Genomic DNA, 17281 nt, shown 5'->3' with positions numbered 1-17281 from the left:
TAGCTAGTACCGTAGGGTGGAGAAGGCAATGGCACCCCACTCCAGTACTCGCCTGGAAAATCCCATGGACGGAGGAGCCTGGTAGGCTGCAGTCCATGGGGTCACTAGGAGTTGGGCACGACTGAACGACTTTACTTTCACTTTTCACTTTCATGCATTGGAGGAGGAAATGGCAACCCACTCCAGTGTTCTTGCCTGGAGAATCCCAGGGACGGGGGAGCCTGGTGGGCTGCCGTCTGTGGGGTTGCACAGAGTCGGACACGACTGAAGTGACTTAGCAACAGCAGCAGCAGCAGCAACAGTACCGTACATTGATCTCTAAGTGTTTAAGTAAAAGGAAGTGTTTAAGTCAAAGGAAGAGTCATACATCTACTTTAAATCAAAAGCTAGAAATGATTAAGCTTTGTGAGGAAAGTATGCTGAAAGCCAAGGCAGGATTCCATTTACATAGAATTGTATACTATGTAGAACAGGCCACAGTGTCAGAAAGCAGAGGTATCGTCCAGGGATAGAGGGGAGCTAGAGGGCTGGGAGAGATCACCAGGGGGCCTGAGAGAACCTTCTGGGGTGATGGAAGTGGTCATTATTTTGATCGCTGTGATGGGTTCATCGCATTATACATTTCAAAAATTATTGAACTGCACACTTAAGAATACACGGTTTAAAAATGAATAATAATTCATTAATAAAGACAGCCTGGAGATATGAGAAAAAACAATAACAGCATGAAGGAAGGATTCAGTAGAGTGGAAAAAGCTGACAATGCCAGCCTGGGACATGGGGGAGGCGTCTGAAAACGTGTCCTTTAGGAGGAGCCCTTGTGCAGACGGAGGACTTCGGCAAGGAACACGGACAGTTTGTCACCTCACAGAGGCATTCATAGTTTGGACAGATTCCTTAAAATATCGTCCCAGAAGTTAACTGCCAAAGTAGGGAGTGGAAACATTTTATAGCTCACGTTACATGCAATCTGCCTGCAATGCAGGAGACGGGGGTTCAGTCCCTGGGTCAGGAAGATCCCCTGGAGAGGGAAATGGCAACCCACTCCAGTCTTCTTGCCTGGAGAAACCCATGGATGGAGGAGCCTGGCGGGCTACAGTCCATGGGGTTGCAGAGTCAGGCACGACTGAGCAACTAATACTTTTGACTTTTCACATACGACTAGATACCTGTCAAAAAGTCTGAGTGTTTTTTGTGGCTTCAAGCTTTGCAGGTATTGTTCAGTTTAGTTACATACCTGCTGGTTCTGAACCCCTGGAGGTGCATTTGGCACGGGGATTAGAAAACGGGGAAATATTCTGACTTCAGAAGTATGACCTTCATAGCAACAGTCTTTCTGCTTTTTGACTCCAGAACAATACCAGCTAGAGTCACTGTGAAGTGGAGGGTCAGCCCCTTGGACCCGGTCTCGTCCGTGACAATCCTGACATAAAGGAGAACTGATGCTTGTGGTGTCGGAGGCTGGGTCCTGACAAGCTTTGGAGCTCTCTCTCGGGTTTCTCAGGCCTCCTGCTGCGTCACCAAGTCCCTCTCCCCCCGAGACTCCACCGGCTGAGTGGCCCCCCTGGCCACGTCAGGAGTTTGCGTGACGAGTGATCTGATCCCTCCCAGGTGCTCTGTGCACTCCAGTCTGGGTGCCACACGGGAGAACAGTCTGCAGACATCCCTAGCCGTGGCCATCACCAGAACTGAGTGAACGAGGGGCTCTCATGGAGACAGGCTGGTCTGTCCCAGCCCCGGGGAGGGCACGGCATCGCCAAAGCCCCGCGGTCGTGCTGCGCTGTGTGCTGCAGGGGTGACCGGATGCCGCTAAGCATCCTCACAGCTGGCTGGGGTCTGCTGGCTGGACCACGCTAGGTGGGAATTTTCCTGTCTTGGCCCCCATTTGATCACACAGCTGTTTGATCATACAAAATATATATTCTGCCTCCAGTTTTGTGATTCAACCTACCTTCTCACTTCTTCACCCTTGCTTCAATATTCAGTCCTTAGGGCAGACACTCAATAAAGGCTAAATTTAACATGTTGCATCCACGCTGGTGAAGGAAGAACACTTATATTTTGCTGACACTAAAATGTCATATTTAAACGCACATAAAATGGGCACTATTCTGGCCAGGTACATAACCGGGTTTGTTTGTTTGTATTTAATTCTGGTGCTAACTTCATTTTGGAATTATTGTAAATATAATCAATGTCTCCACAGTTGCTTCTACTCTGTGCTGTGCTGTGCTTAGTCACTCAGTTGTGTCTGACTCTTTGCGACCCTATAGACTGTAGCCCACCAGGCTCCTCTGTCCATAGGGATTCTCCAGGCAAGAATACTGGAGTGGGTAGCCGTTCCCTTCTCCAGGGAATCTTCCCAACCCAGGGATGAAACCCAGGTCTCCCACATTGCAGGCGGATTCTTTACTGTCTGAGCTACCAGGGAAGCTCAAGAACACTGGAGTGGGTAGCCTATCCCTTCTCCAGGGGATCTTCCTGACCCAGGAATCAAACCAGGGTCTCCTGCATTGTAGGTGGATTCTTTACCAGCTGAGCTACCAGGGAAGCCCTGCTACAATCTACTTAACACTGAACATGCCACAGTTCAATCATGTTGAGAGTGGACGTGGCGGATTGTGAATTTGAAAATGGAAAATTTCATAATTTTGAAATTGTGTGAATTTCAAAGGTCTACAGGCAGGAAAAGGGGTATTTATGGCCTACATTTTGGTGTTTATTAGTCACTAAGTTGTGTCCGACTCGTGGCAACTCCGTGAACTGTAGTCATCGCCAGGCTCCTCTGCCCTGGGGTCTTCCAGCCAAGAATACTAGAGTGGGTTGTCATGCCCTCCTCCAGGGGATCTTCCTGAGCCAGGGCAAACCCACGTCTCCTGCTTGGCAGCTGATTTCTTCACCACAGAGCCACCTGGGAAGCCCCATGGCCTAAATAGGATGCTTCCAGAATAATATATTGTGAAAGAAGGTAAAGTATCTACTGTGGTTCCTGTTGGACTGTCTGTGAAGAGGGGAGAAGCTAGGTTTACCTTTTATCCCTCAGGACTTTGGACAGCCAACTTACACACGGTATGTACCAGCCTAAATCAAAAGAGAACCCATTCTAGGTACTGGGAAAAAGTTCAAAGAACATTCCTGATTTACAGTAAGTCAGTGGCATAATATTTAAATTGACGGGATTAAGACAATTATTAAACATGTTTGTGTCAGGGTTTAAGAGAAGAAAAAATAATCTAAGCTGAATTTTTATACAAGTCTTTATTTACAACTTGTTTAACAACTGTACACTTTTTGCAGCCTTGAAAACATTTTTGTACTTGAATGGGAAAATATAGTTTGACCAAATCTTAACTTTATTCTTCATATACATATACATATATTATATGCATACATATAAACATATACATATAATTAATACCATAACAAGTTGGCAGTCATAAAATTAAAATGAGTGACATCAAAAGGAAATACAATATAAGATTTCAAAAAATTAAAAATCTGTCTTCTGGTGATTTCTTGGACTTCATGTTTTTGTGAGTTTGGTGAAAATTTCTTTCTGAGGCTCTCTAACAAGTCATCTACCTCAGAGAAACAGTGAGAAAACTCACGAATCTAACAGAGTCAACGACTGGCAAACAGGTGCGACATTGCTCGGATGCATTTTTGTACGAAGTTGCTAAAACTGCACTGATTCAGTTTTCACTGTGAGGTGAAAAATTTAGTCCTACATGGTTTTCCTTTTTGGATTACAATGACTCAGAATGAAATTGTGAAATTACAAATTCAATAGTCAACCAGAAATAAGAACATACCTAGCAATATCCTTTTTGCAAAGGCTAAACTGCAAGGTGGATAACTACAATGTCAAATGTCAAACTAACAATTCATAGAACAATCAGTAATACTTAAGACATGAGTATAAGGCTATAGAGCTGGGACTGTAACCAATACAACTCCAACTCCAATGTACTAAAGTGTTTTCCAGCTCATCTGAAAAGTTTAAAAAATACTGTAGGAAAAAAAAAAAAGCCTCTTTCTATCCCCAAATCTTTGATAGAATTTGTTAATCGAAATAAGGCAAATTATTAAACTATTAGATATGTTTGAATTTTACCATTCATTATGCAACCAAAAATTGGGTGCTATAAATGGTGGGGCAAATTTCAAAACAACAAGATTAAATCTGGAAATTATTCTTCTGAGCACAAAGCATTATGAATTACATATAATCTGTAAACAGCAAAGTTAGTGACAGCAATGGCATATTAGTGCATCTGAATTTTTAATAACTAAGACTATTAAAAAAACAAAAGACTATTAAAAAAAATTAAAAGGCCCCAAATCACTGATTGGCATTTGTGTACAGTCACTTCCTGTATTTATACTAGCATGTTCTTTCTTATTTCAAGCATCTTGAAAATTTCCCTTAACTAAGAATATGAGTCTCTGCAGAATATACAGTTAATATTCTGCCACCAAAAAATAATAAACTCAAATCATGCCATTTACTCATCTGTACTTGAATAAGAATTTCTTTACAGCTGTTTGTAATTTGATACTACTGGATTAAGTCTGCAGCTTGATTAAAAAGACTGAAAAGGCAGAGGAAAGTATCTGACTTCCTGACAGTATAGTTTTCACTAAATACCAAGCTGACTCCAAAGAGTTACAATTAGTTTCTTCTATTCACTAAAAAATTCAAAGATGCATTTGTATAGATCTGTTTAGTCATGCTAAGCACTTTAGTAATAAGCCAAGGCAATGAATAAATCTTAAAAAAATGTTTCATTAACTAAGTTGCTGGAATAAAATCTGCTTAATACAAGAAACTTAACTTGATCCACAATCTAAGTAGTTAAGAACAAGAAACTAGGAAGAAAATCAAAGAAACTATTTAGATCTTGATATGCCTTTAAGGTGATAGATGATCAAATGTGATTTTGGGGGCATAAATGAAAAACTGTTGGCAAATCTCCTTAGATCTATATATATGTAAAAGAAACAGAACAGAGATTTAAAAGTAGCAGAATAGAGGACTATGATGTCTATCAACTTTTACCTGTAAATAAATAAGCATTCATCAGTTTCTGCTGGATAAGTGTTAGAAGCTATCATCAATTTTAAAAGACTACCTAAAAAAGGGAAGAACCTGAAGATACTAAGTTATGATTTATGAAGTTATTTAATTATACCACTTAAAAAGTAAAGTGCTAAGAATCTGTTTAAAAAATATATTGAAAACTAGTTTCAAAGAATGGGGTTTTGATTTTTCAAGGTCTTTAAAAAGGGCTGGTATTAATTTTTATAAAAAAAATACCTTTCTTTAATGATGCCAGAAAAATCTGTAAGTGTATCATAAGTTAACTGAATGTCTTTATTTCATCCTTATTTTCTCTCTGGGCACCAAATGTCAAAAGCGCCTTCTTCGATGATGGACACGTTCTGGATCTGTGCTGCCTGGTATGGTAACTGCTTTCCACAGGTGGCTTCTGATGAAATGTGGCTGGGGGACTGGGGAACCGGATTCTTAATTTTACTTGAATTTAAATCAGCACATGTGGCTGTGAATTGGCTAGTGGATTGGACAATGCAGGTATAGTATCTGCTCTTAACTAGATTAGCAAGAAGCCAAAGGATGCTCAAGACATTTAGAAGGTGATTTATCCGTTCAACGTTCTGTCCCCATGTGTGAGTGTGACTGTGTGTTTAATTTTTTTGCTCTGGGAGGATAAAAAGTGGCTCTCCTCTCACAGGTTAGAGTCTAGCCTTCTCTATCTGTGCTTCTGTCTTCCAGGTGACCTGCCTACGCCAAGCACATCAGCGGAACAGAGGGTGACAGGGAAGAAAGCACTGCAGAAACTGTCCACACTCTACAAGCACTTCTCTCATCTAAACATAAGACAAAACCCTTACGAGCATGTTCTTAACGAGCGCATCTCCCTGTTCTTTGGCAGTAATCACTGTGTTAATGTTTATGTAACAACAAATACTTCAGTATGTTTTGACTATGATTTGAATATAAATATATTCAAGTACAAATGAAAAGAGTCCTGACTCCACAAAACATCTCTCAAAAGAAAAAGCTGAAAACTTTGCCATATTTGAACTTAAGAAAATGGCCAAGTTCATAAGGCATATGTTCTAGTAGAACTAAGACCACTTTTGTAGCATCCTGCCACGGTTGGTACCTGCTCCTTCCCATCACCTCATCCCCAGCGTTTTCCAGATTCTTGGACGTCACAGCTCCTGGAATCTGGCTTGCTTTCTTCTGTGTCTAAGTACATGCAATGATGAAGAAACTATGAAAGTGAAGGAGAGTTTGCCAGTCTGTTTTTAGGAGACAGGCAAATGAAGGGTGACAGCATCTTCTGATGAACCAGAAGACTGTTCACTTATTGTTAATGCACCTCCAGGAAACAAGGAGCTTAAAGTGTGTCTGTATATGAGAGACCCTGCTTCATAAGTATTAACTTCACGAGTCTTATTAACATGACATAAAATATAATCAATGACTCGCAGCCCCGACCCAGCTTCAGATAGCGTTCTAGACTCAGAACTTCAAATCGGACTTTAGACATTTCAGGAAGAGAGCACAGCCCATTTATTTGGGCTGTCTTTTACGGCTTCCTTAGTGAGTCTTCCAAAATAAGGAAAAGAACCCCGGCGGAAAAGATGTACATGGAAAATGCCACAGAAAGGTAGAAGGAAAATACTTATCTAATGTTAGTAAGTAAAGTGCTGTGACTCTTGCAGTAAAGTATAAATAATACATGTGAGTAGAAGTAGTAAATAATATTAAGACATTCAACTCTAATAGTGACATATATAAAATAAACACTATATATATATTCTACACATATAGAATGTATATACAGTCATCACTGTCCACAGGCTGACAAATTACACCAAGAATAAACACGAGTCCCTTTTATAAGTTTTACAGTATCAATGCTAATCTAATTATTTTCCTTTGTCAGTTCAGAGATCTCTAAAGCAATGACGACTGCTCAGAAGTCTCCCACATGCATTAAAGCCTCAGCATGCTTTGGTGAATTTCTTTTTCTCACTCTGAGCTTGAAACTTACTCATCCTTTTAAGCTCTGAGTTGATATAATTTAGGGTATTTGATAGCCCCATCGTCCTTACATTCCGAGGCTACCTACACACCTTCTCTGATGATTTCATCTTCAGACCCTGAACACCTAGTTCAGAGCTGGGCAGTCATGTTACCAGGTATACAAAGGCTCTCCTTGAATATATACACATAGGAAGTCTACTCTTGCCTTCATTTTAAACAAGATCTTCTGCGGGGCCACTATGTATAATTAAGGCAGACATAAAACTGAGTGTATGGTTTGTAAACTGCACACAGCAGCAGAGCCAGGTTACTTCTAGGGAGTTGGTAGTGAGTTTCAGCCACCGTAGATGTCTCATCTCATCACACCATCCTATCTTCACAGTCTTAAAGATCTATCTTAGAGAGGAATGGGTTACCAGTTTCAAGATGAAAACTGATGCTTTCCTCTCCACTCACAAACATGTACAGTTAATCTATGCCCAGGGAGTGCCCACTGAAAGGAAGGACGATTAGAAAATATTTTTGTCTACTCTTTTTTTTTAACAGAATGACCATGGAAATTCAGAAGATTTTATGTAAACTATTACTTTAGTATTACTATTAAGACCAAGTGTAGGTTGAATGGTGTCAGCACTTCCATCTGCCTGGATACTTGTTTGTAATTAGGTCTTTTCTTCTTCCAATAATTGATCTACTCTCTAGGAATGGATCTGCCTTGGCAGCCTTAGATTACTTTCTCAGAGTTCTATGCTCTTACATGTAGCATACAAACTTATCTCATAGGATATTATTGGAAAACGTTAGAAGGTAGAAAACTATGTGAGAGGCATAGTTGCTGAAGCAGAACGCTTAGGAAACACCGACAGGCTACGACTGCCAGGCTCACACACTTGCCACAGTTAGGTTCAGGTCTCTTGTCTCTCAAGTAATGCCCCTCCTCTATCATTTTAAGTGCAGTGTGAAGAATCCAAATACATCTCAGGATAACAGTAAATACAAATTTTAAAGCTTTTATAAATACATGGGAATTGGGTTGGTAAAAGGCTGTTTTAAAACAAATTATTGGTACATATTTCTCAAGAACATAATCAGTGACTGAAAAGAGATGGTGGTCATCACACCTGCCCTTTACTTTATGAAAAAAAGGAGCAAAATTTTGACACTTCCATGATTTAGGGGAATGGGGAGGGGGAGCTGTGTCAGTAGCAGATTATTTTATGTTTTTTAGGCTTCTGAGAAATAAACATTATTTGTTGTACAACTTAAGAACAATAAAATTACTGTGCTTAAATTGGTCACTAAAACATTTTCAAAGTTTTCAACAGAATGAACATACACCAATTATTATTTAAATATGCTTTATAGAAAGTAAAAAAAAGGATGACAGAGAATAGCTTCCCTCATATAAAAAACGTCATGATACAAAATATTCGAATCATTATAGTTACAAAGAATAAGCTCTGAAACTGCTTTTTAAATGTAGTGAAACTGGGCTGTACATTACTAAAATGAGCTGCCATTTTCACAGTTGGAAATAGAGGAAGAGAGATGATCATTATAAAAAGGGGGAAAAAAAAGGAAAAAGCGTGCTAAAATAATTTTAAAAGATTCTGAGAGCCCCTCTTATTTTGTTCCTACCCTGTGGGGTACCACGCAGACATCACTGCTGAGAAATGCACTCCGTAGTTCCACAGCCATTTCTAGGCAGAGTCACTTTGTAATTTGAGGATAAAAAGTCAAAACGTGGCCCACAGCTTAATGAACAGACAACAAAACTCATATTGCTGTTTTGCTCTCAGCAAAACAAGCAAAACGCCAAGCACTGTCCTCTCCCTTCAGGGTCATAGAAGTTCTTATCTAGGTGTCTCTAAACTAACGAGGTTTACACTATCTGGGTTACGAGTGCTTTGTCAGATAAACCTCATGTGTTCCAACTGGGGAAAAGTTCTAACACTCCCGGAGTCTGAGATCTGGACCACTGGAGATTCAATGCAGGAAGTTAGGATAAGTTCAAAAATTTAGAGTTTTGCTTCAAGACAATTCTTACATTTGGATAAAGATTTTCAGACTTTTAACAGGGGGTTATCTTTAAAAGATGAATGCTTTTTGGAGAGCAAGAAACTCCAAAAACTATCTTGTATCATTAGATGTGAATAAATAAAACTGCAACTGAGGAGGAAGTGTGAGTAAAAAAATTCATAAATAAAAATGTACCTCTCCTTCAACCTTAAACCCCACTTCCCTTCACATGGCTTACTGCTGGTCTGTCTGTAACAGCACAGATTCTCATGCCTTCCTGACGCCTGCTGATGGAATGTGGGCGGATGCTTCTGAGTGGAAACATTTAGCTTAAGTTTGTGCAGTTGAGTTGTTACTACACAGACAAAGCGGTTAAGACCTCAACAAAACAAAAGCTGACAATATCATCCTTATTATAATGAATCATCTCACTAGTCAGTTTTATCAAACAGAAATAATTCAATCCTGATCAGTGTTTAGAAAACGGAGCCTTGGGACTACCCTGGTGGTCCAGTGGTTAAGACTCTCCTGCTTCCAATGCAGAGGACACAGGTTCGATCCCCGGTTGGGAAACTAAGATCCCACATGCCACGTGGTGTGGCCAAAAAAAGAAAAAGAAAATGGAGCCTTTATTTTGGGACTTCTTTTTTTCTTGGTTATTAGGTAATCAGACAAATACTAAACAGATCTGATGGAGTTTGTATGAGTTCTTGTAAGGTAAGTACAACTGTATTTTTTATTCTCTTTTAAAGATGTGGTAAATTGTAATATTTGCTGGATTTTTTCCCCCATTACAAACTCGTTAAATACACACTGCAGAATATAAAACGTATGCTTTTATGGTCTTCAGTTACTAACTTTGTATTTTCTCACCCTGGTTAGAAGGAAAACAGAAAATAATGTTTTTGTTTAGAAGAATTCAGACCTGGGGTGATGCCTCGCCCCACCCTTAACGCAGTAACTCTGTGCTGACTCTATGGTGCATCAGGACTGGCTCCACTGCCCCAGGGAGCGCAGGCTTCATGGAGCCACTGTGTGTGGGCATCTGTCCAGCAAGGCCCAGCTCAGCTCCCACCTACCTAAGGTGCCCAGTGTCTCGCAACTTGCAGAGAGATCGTGCATTGGCACAAACCTCCTAGAGATTAATAATCATCACAGAGAAAAGAGAAATTCATAAAACCCTGCCCAAAAGCTGGGCCAAGGAAATAGGGTTCTCACTGGGACAGTGCAGTTTTATTCGTGCTTTTCAAAAAACATCACAGAATGTTTAGAAATAAAGTTTCTGTTATGGAATGAAAGCAATATATTAAAACTTAGGATACTGTAAAGGTGAGTGAAGGTTATGAATGTAAACACCAAAACAATGGGATGCCGGAGAAAAATGGGATGGAAAATTTCCTTCCAGGAGCTTGGCACGTGCCCATATAGAGAAACAAATCTGGGTAGGTGGGCGGGTAGTAGGCCAGGACGGGGCTAGCACTAGAGAATTAAAATGAAAACTCCTTATCTTATGGGATAGAACCCACATAAGAAACAGCTCAGGGACTCTGGTTTCAGTCCATCTTATTCTGCAGGTGTTATTTACCAGTAATTTCAATTTTACCAAGGTTAGTGTTCATGCCTTATTTTAAAACAGGTGGATCCATTCTCTAATTTGTGAAATAAGGGGATTGGAAGTGGTGGGGTGGGCGAGGCTGAACCATCTTAGATTTTAATCTTTTATTGTCAAAACATTCTATGGGCTTGGGTCTGCCCAGCCTCCGGAAGCCCCAGGATGCACCTACCCACATGGTTCTGTCCTTTACTACTAAGTCCTCCCGCTTTTCTTCTTACCAGGTGGAGGCATTCACACTGAGCTCAGACTTCTGTACTTAATGTAAAAAATTAGCTCAATGCATGGAGTCATTCCTGCACACTTTCTAATACCTTTCTTCAGGTATAGTTTCCGAGGACAAATGAAAACACCTAAAATAATTTTAGGTCCATTTTCTTAAAGAAAAAAGGAAATAAGGATTAAAAATCAAACATCCAAATATACTTTCTGAAAATTCTTAAGTACATTTAGCTTGATTTAAAGTTACTCATTTATATTTAATATACAAAACTAAATGAAACCTGAACTTCCAAACAGCAAGTACACGAAATACAATCTTAACAGGTAACCTATCTAAAACCAAAACCAAATAAACGATCAACCTAATTTCAGTAAATTTTTGCTTTTAAAAAATGGGTTGTGGTGTAAGAGAAAGGCTGGAGGGGAATATATTTAATATAATTTGGGGCCAAATATTTAAGCCAATATGGAAAGCGAGCCAGAGACATTTCATGTTTAAATGAATGATATTTTGCATTTACATAGCACCTTATATAGTCAAAGTGCTTCACAATCTCTGTTACTTGACAGCCATTCATCAACGTAAATAAATAGTTTATAATCTGTCAACAAATGTAAGCACTTTGGGGCAACCAAATACCCGAGAGAAAATCTGCCTGGCAGCAAATTTTTAGACTCATCCACAGAATTAAGAAAGAGACCTGTCAGAAACGTCACACACAGGAAGTCACTTACTGATCTTAATGACTGATAGTAAGATGTTAAGTATTAGGAATTAGTGAGAAACAGAAGGGTCTATATTAAGGAATAAGTAAGACAAATGAGGTGCAAGTCAGCAAGGAAATTACCCCGAAGGTAAGGCTACCTGTGACTTGTAAGTATATAAAAAATAAATCATTTAGACGTGGAGGGTGGTTGAAATTCAGTGTTATCCCCATTGCCAGAATCTGATCCTCAGTTACTGTGATATTCCAAAACAAAACAAAACAAAAGAATGTACTGCCTGATTTTTGTTCTTCTGTAACTTCTCCTCGAACAGCCTAACCAACACATTCACTTCTGCCAGCAAACAATATAGCAGGAAATAATGAAATTCCATTTATGTTTTAAAAATAGTTTCCAAATCTTCAAATTTAATTTCCTATAAAACAATGTGAAAACTCGTTTTTTTCCCCTCTAAATAATTCTCTCAGGTGCCTTGGGTGAGAGCTGATTAGCACCTCTGCCCATGTATTCATGTCTTTGCAAAAAGTGCACTTGCCAACCATTTTATATAGTAAATATGTAAGTTATTTGAAGTGCATTTGGAAAACAATTGAAAACACAGATTAATACATCATAAAAAGATTAATTCCCTTTAAACAAAGACATTCTTAGAAAGCATGGTAACACAGAGGCACGATAGAGAATATAAATTGTATCTCAATTATTGGCAGAAAATCTAATTCATTACAAAGCCTACACCGTTGGGGAAGGGACATTTTCATACAAAGAAAAGTACTGCACTAATATACAACACGTTTAACTGGGCATTTAAAAAGGTTTTGGCACATTAAAAGGAACTGACAGGACTACAGAATAAAGGACTGAGAAACGAAAGCATTACAGATACAGAAGAGAGAAAGTCCTCCAACGAGACACAACTGAAGGGTAACGTAAAATGGAGACGAAATACAAGCTGGCTGAACCTCCTGAAATGCCGTGCCATGTAACAGAAGTGTGTGTTGAACGCGGGTGTTTCTACCCCAGCGGCGGGACTCGTCTACCTTGCGGTGGCCGGCTGGACGTGGCCCGGGTAAGACCGCCGCGTGCTGGTGGCCTGCCTCTGCCTCGCCAGGAACGACTGCCCCGACCCCGTGCTCGCAAGCCTGTCTTCAGCCGCCTTTTTGTGCAGAGTCATCCCCTACATCACAGGGAAGAGAAGTCATCAGAAACCAGGGGAACGCACTTTCACAGGGGAAAACGATCATGCAGAATTTGTTAAGTGGGGTCAAAAGGCACGATTTAATCTGTAATTCTCTTCATTACAGATTAAGGTCTTAGAGACATTCTAGTTCCAACAATTAGGTACAAATCTTCCTGTGGAGAAATGAAGGCTGAATTTTCTGAATTTACAATAATCCAGACAGTAGATAATAAGAGATGGATCTTTGGAATTATATCACCCACATGAAATCATACACACTTCCCTTTCAGATCAGATGTATAAAGTGATTTTCCAAGGCAGAAAAAGGGCAGTTGATTGGTAGCGGCTGATTCACGTGGGGGTACGGAAATCACAGGGTTCAGGTAGAACAGAAGACCACACAGCACTTGTCCTTTCTGAAGGCGGAGAGTCACACCGGGTGTAATACATACCACCGCGCTGCTTTTCTTCCCAGGCAGACTTGTGTTCTCAAGTTAAGGGAAGCTCCTGATGGCCCCCAACAGAGGGCCCACTGCACGCAGGGGTCTTTCCTGAGGACTGGAGAGGAGCCCACCCGCTGGGCCCAGGACCTCCGAACAAGAGGGAGGCAGGCTGCAGCCCTCTCTAAACAGGGAGGAGCCAACAGTGAGCACTCTGAGCAGAAGGGGAAAGACGGCCTCAGTGCTCATTGAATGAGCTGGAGACAACCCTGGCCAGAGAAACGGGAGGAGCTGAGGGTGGCCGGCTCCTCTCGCCAGTGACTGCAGACAAGACGATGGGAGCAAGTGGATGCTGGCGACAAGTAGGCGGAAGGACGAGGGCCAGGAGGAGAGGCAGAAAGACGCCCAGAGAAGCTGGGCAACCAGCACAGAAGACGAGATACACCTCCCATCACCGGTCAGCTCCACAGAAACAGGGGTCAGGGCTCAGTGTTTTAGGTAGGCCCAAGGACATAACATCCTCCATTTTCCCAATGAGAAAATCCAGGATGTGCTTTTCACTCAGTTTGAAACTAAACCATTTAAGGACCTGAGGACAATGGACAAATATCTATTGGTAATATTTAACCTACTGATTTGCCTACATATATTAACAATTATATTTTATTAAAATATACCTTTTTTTAAAAAACTTTCATAATCGAAACAACTTATTCAACTTCTTGACCCAATGTTTAAGATCTCAGGATCCATCACAAGGCCATTCTCTGAGATACTTAATACCTTTCACTAGGTACTAAGCTACTCATCACCTTCACTTCCATTTCAGTTGTCTGAAATGCAGAACTTGCTGAATGTATATATGAAGTTTTTGTTGTTGTTCCTTTAATCACTTAGTTATATCTGACTCTTTGTGACTCCATGGACTCTAGCCCACCAGGCTCCTCTGTCCATGGAATTCTCTAGGCAAGAATACTAGAGTGAGCTGCCACTTCCTTCTCCAGGGGATCTTATCGGCCCAGGGATTGAACCCACAGCTCCTGTACTGGCAGGTGGATTCTTTACCACTGAGCCCCCAGGGAAGCCCTATGAAGCTTTTCCAGCTATCTTATCTGAACATAACTTGTGAGATCCTACTGGGAGATATTCCTTCATTCTCTGTGGAGTTGAAAACTATCAATAGGTTTCTTCTTTAATACCATATCACGGAGTAAATCAGTTTGGTTCCATAATATGTGAAATCATAAAAATCAATCAGCTCTATGAAATTACTAGTAAGGACGGAGGGCCCGAGCTCCAAGGCTGCTGCTAACTACCCCTGACGGAGGACAGAGAGGCGCCAGCACCAGTTCCCAGAGACCTCCCCTAAATATAGTTTTTTCTTATTTTTTCTACATTTTATTTTCAATTAATCTATATTAACAGTAGTGGTACCATAAACCCAGAAAGAGTCCCTCTTTTCTTTTTTAAAATTGGGATAAAATCTTAAGTATGTATCTTTAACCAAGGCAAATAAATGTGGACATGGCATAAAATTGTGTGAATTTCTGACAAAAGCTCAAATCACACTATTAGCAGACCTGGGACACTAACCTTTAAGACACAGTACCAACTGTAACTGTAAAATGGTATAATTTACAATTGTAATTGTAAAATGGTATTGTGTCATGAAACACAACTACAGGGTCAAATGGGTATGGGGAAAGGAATCAGTCTCAGGCGACTAGACTCACATTTGGAAAAGGCAAAAGTGGTCGTGTTGGGAAGAAGAACAAAGAAGAAAAAGAAGGGCTTCCCTGGTTGGCTCGGTGGTAAAGGATCCACCTGTCAATGCAGGAGACACGGGCTCGATCCCTGGTCCGGGGAGATCCCAAACGCTGCGGGCAACTCAGCCTGTGTGCCGCAAGTGCTGAGTCTGTGCTCTAGAGCCCGGGAACTGCAAGCACTGAGCCCACGGGCCCTAGGGTCTGTGCTCCCGACAAGAGAAGCCACTGCAGTAAGAAGCCTGTGCACCCCAACTAGAGAACCCCCCACCCCCGCACTGCAGCTAGAGAAAAGCCCACACCGCAACCAAGACCCAACGCAGCCCAAAAGGAAACAAATAAATAAAGTTATTAAAAAGACGACGAAAAGGTCTAGGAAAAAAATATTGAAAAAAAGTACAGCATTCTTCAAAATCCACAGCTCTTTGTATCTGGAAAAACCTTACTGAAAGTCAAAATGCTGGTGAGCATTTATTTTCCCCTGCCATATGTACATTTTTGTGTGTATTGGAAAATTCAATTTCAAATTTCAGGATCCCACACTGAACATTTACCAAACCCTGTGAGACAATTAAACTATCTTTGTTATAAGAACCAGTCCTGAAAAGCCAGTGAAATAGTCCCACAAAAAAACACCTACTCCATCTGTGTTTAGATATGACTGAAGTCACTATGCCCAAGGACAAATGGTTCTGAGAGACAGAAAATTTTCCATCCTTCAGGACAGTGCCCACAGTGTTCTAACCCCGTTTATGGTGGGTTCTCGTATCTGCTGTTCAGCCCTAAGATCAGCGTTAGGGTTTTGTTAGTGTGTGTTAGGACGGCAATTACTTTTCAGATTCATTCGGTAGAATGACTTCTACACTAAAGGAGTATAACAAATAATACACATTCATTGAACTTTGCGAAGTGTTTTGACGTGTTATTTTCTTACCATGTTGTACCAGGCACTGACAATATATTTCTCTTCCATCTCTCTTTGACTCTTTGTTTTCTCATATTCTTTCTAAAAAGCAAGCACATGTAAGCATGTAAACATGAAAAACATTCAACACCAGTAAAAATCTAATTTATGCCCATCTAAATTCATGGGCACCACTGTACAGCTGGCCCTCTATATCCACAGGTTCCACATCCACAGAGTCAGCCCACTCCAGGCCCAAAACAGAAAACACAGGGCTTCCAGGTGGCTCAGTGGTAAAGAACCCTCCTGCTAAGGCAAGAGACACGGGTTCCAGCCCTCGGTCGGGAAGATCCCCTGGAGAAGGAAACGGCAACCCACTCCAGTGTTCTTGCCTGAGCGATTCCACGGACAGAGGAGCCTGGGGAGCTACAATCCATGAGGTCAGGGGGTCACAAAAAGTTGGACACAACTTAGTGACTAAACAATGACAAAAACAAACAAAAAGCCATATATTCCAAAATAGAAAAAAACAGACAAAAAAATCCATAGCATTTACACTGCACGCAGGCAGACTTGTTACTGCCTGAGCAACCAGGGAAGACCTCGCATAACTAATCTGGAGAGGGTTTAGAGCACATGGATGATGTAAAGAGGCTGTATGCAAATAACCATATTCACTACTGCCTACAAGGGACTTTTGCATCCACAGACTTTGGTAACTGTGCCCTACAGATGTGGAGACTGTACACAGCAAGGCTTCTAGAATCAAAAATAAAAAAATCAAATGTCTTATCACATTATAGTAAACTACCTCCAATGAATGGAATTGCCGGTCCCGTTCCTGGAGCTGATTTTTAAGAGCTTGTATTTCTGGTGCTGCTCCTTGATTCTGTTTAGGATCTAAAGTACGGATAACCTGCAAAAAGGGATAAAAGGAAAAAATTTAAGTCTCAAATCTACAGTGTATAACATCTATGGCAGCAGTTATTAAAAAAATAAATAAATAAACCTTACGAGAGTCCAAAACTATCTCACAAGGATATTTTAAAATTTGAATGTATGAAATGATGTTCCCTTGTTACAACTTCTAATTATAGAAAAATTTAAAATTAAGTGAAAGAGTCCATTACAAGAAGTAATTCTGGCTTAAAATTCATCAATCATAGTGCAGTGGACACGACTGACGGCAGTCTTCCCCTTTCTGGTCCTCTGACTTGATTCAGGGGCCTCTGCCTCTGACCAGGTGTGTGAGCAGGGAACGGGGCTCGATGTCCACACGCCTGTCACTGTGACCGTCTCCTCTGCCAGAGGCTGGGTGGGGTTTAGACTCGGGCAGG

General features: G+C 40.8%; 1 protein-coding gene across 5 annotated transcripts in view; it reads right to left on the bottom strand.

The window, feature by feature from the left end:
• Window positions 1-3638: 3638 nt before the first annotated feature.
• HOOK3 (hook microtubule tethering protein 3) overlaps window positions 3639-17281 on the bottom strand; it is an 88566-nt gene continuing 74923 nt past the window's right edge. For 3 of the 5 annotated variants that reach the window (XM_086380479.1, XM_086380481.1, XM_086380483.1), the window contains 3 exons: window positions 16756-16860; window positions 15975-16046; window positions 3639-12834 (listed from right to left, as the gene is read on the bottom strand). In XM_086380479.1, coding sequence (XP_086236605.1) covers window positions 12694-12834; window positions 15975-16046; window positions 16756-16860 — 318 coding nt within the window. In that variant the 3' untranslated portion in view covers window positions 3639-12693. Of the gene's footprint in view, window positions 12835-13289; window positions 13462-15974; window positions 16047-16755; window positions 16861-17281 lie in introns of all 5 variants that reach the window. The other 2 variants (XM_086380480.1, XM_086380482.1) reach the window with 1 other exon arrangement.

This window comes from Bos grunniens, chromosome 27 (assembly GCF_055505025.1).
Source record: "Bos grunniens cultivar Pamir isolate PY7600 chromosome 27, Bosgru_T2T1.0, whole genome shotgun sequence".
In the NCBI taxonomy this organism is placed as follows: Eukaryota; Metazoa; Chordata; class Mammalia; order Artiodactyla; family Bovidae; genus Bos; species Bos grunniens.
Note: the sequence above shows the minus strand (reverse complement) of the source record. Positions and strands in the feature narration are given on the sequence as shown.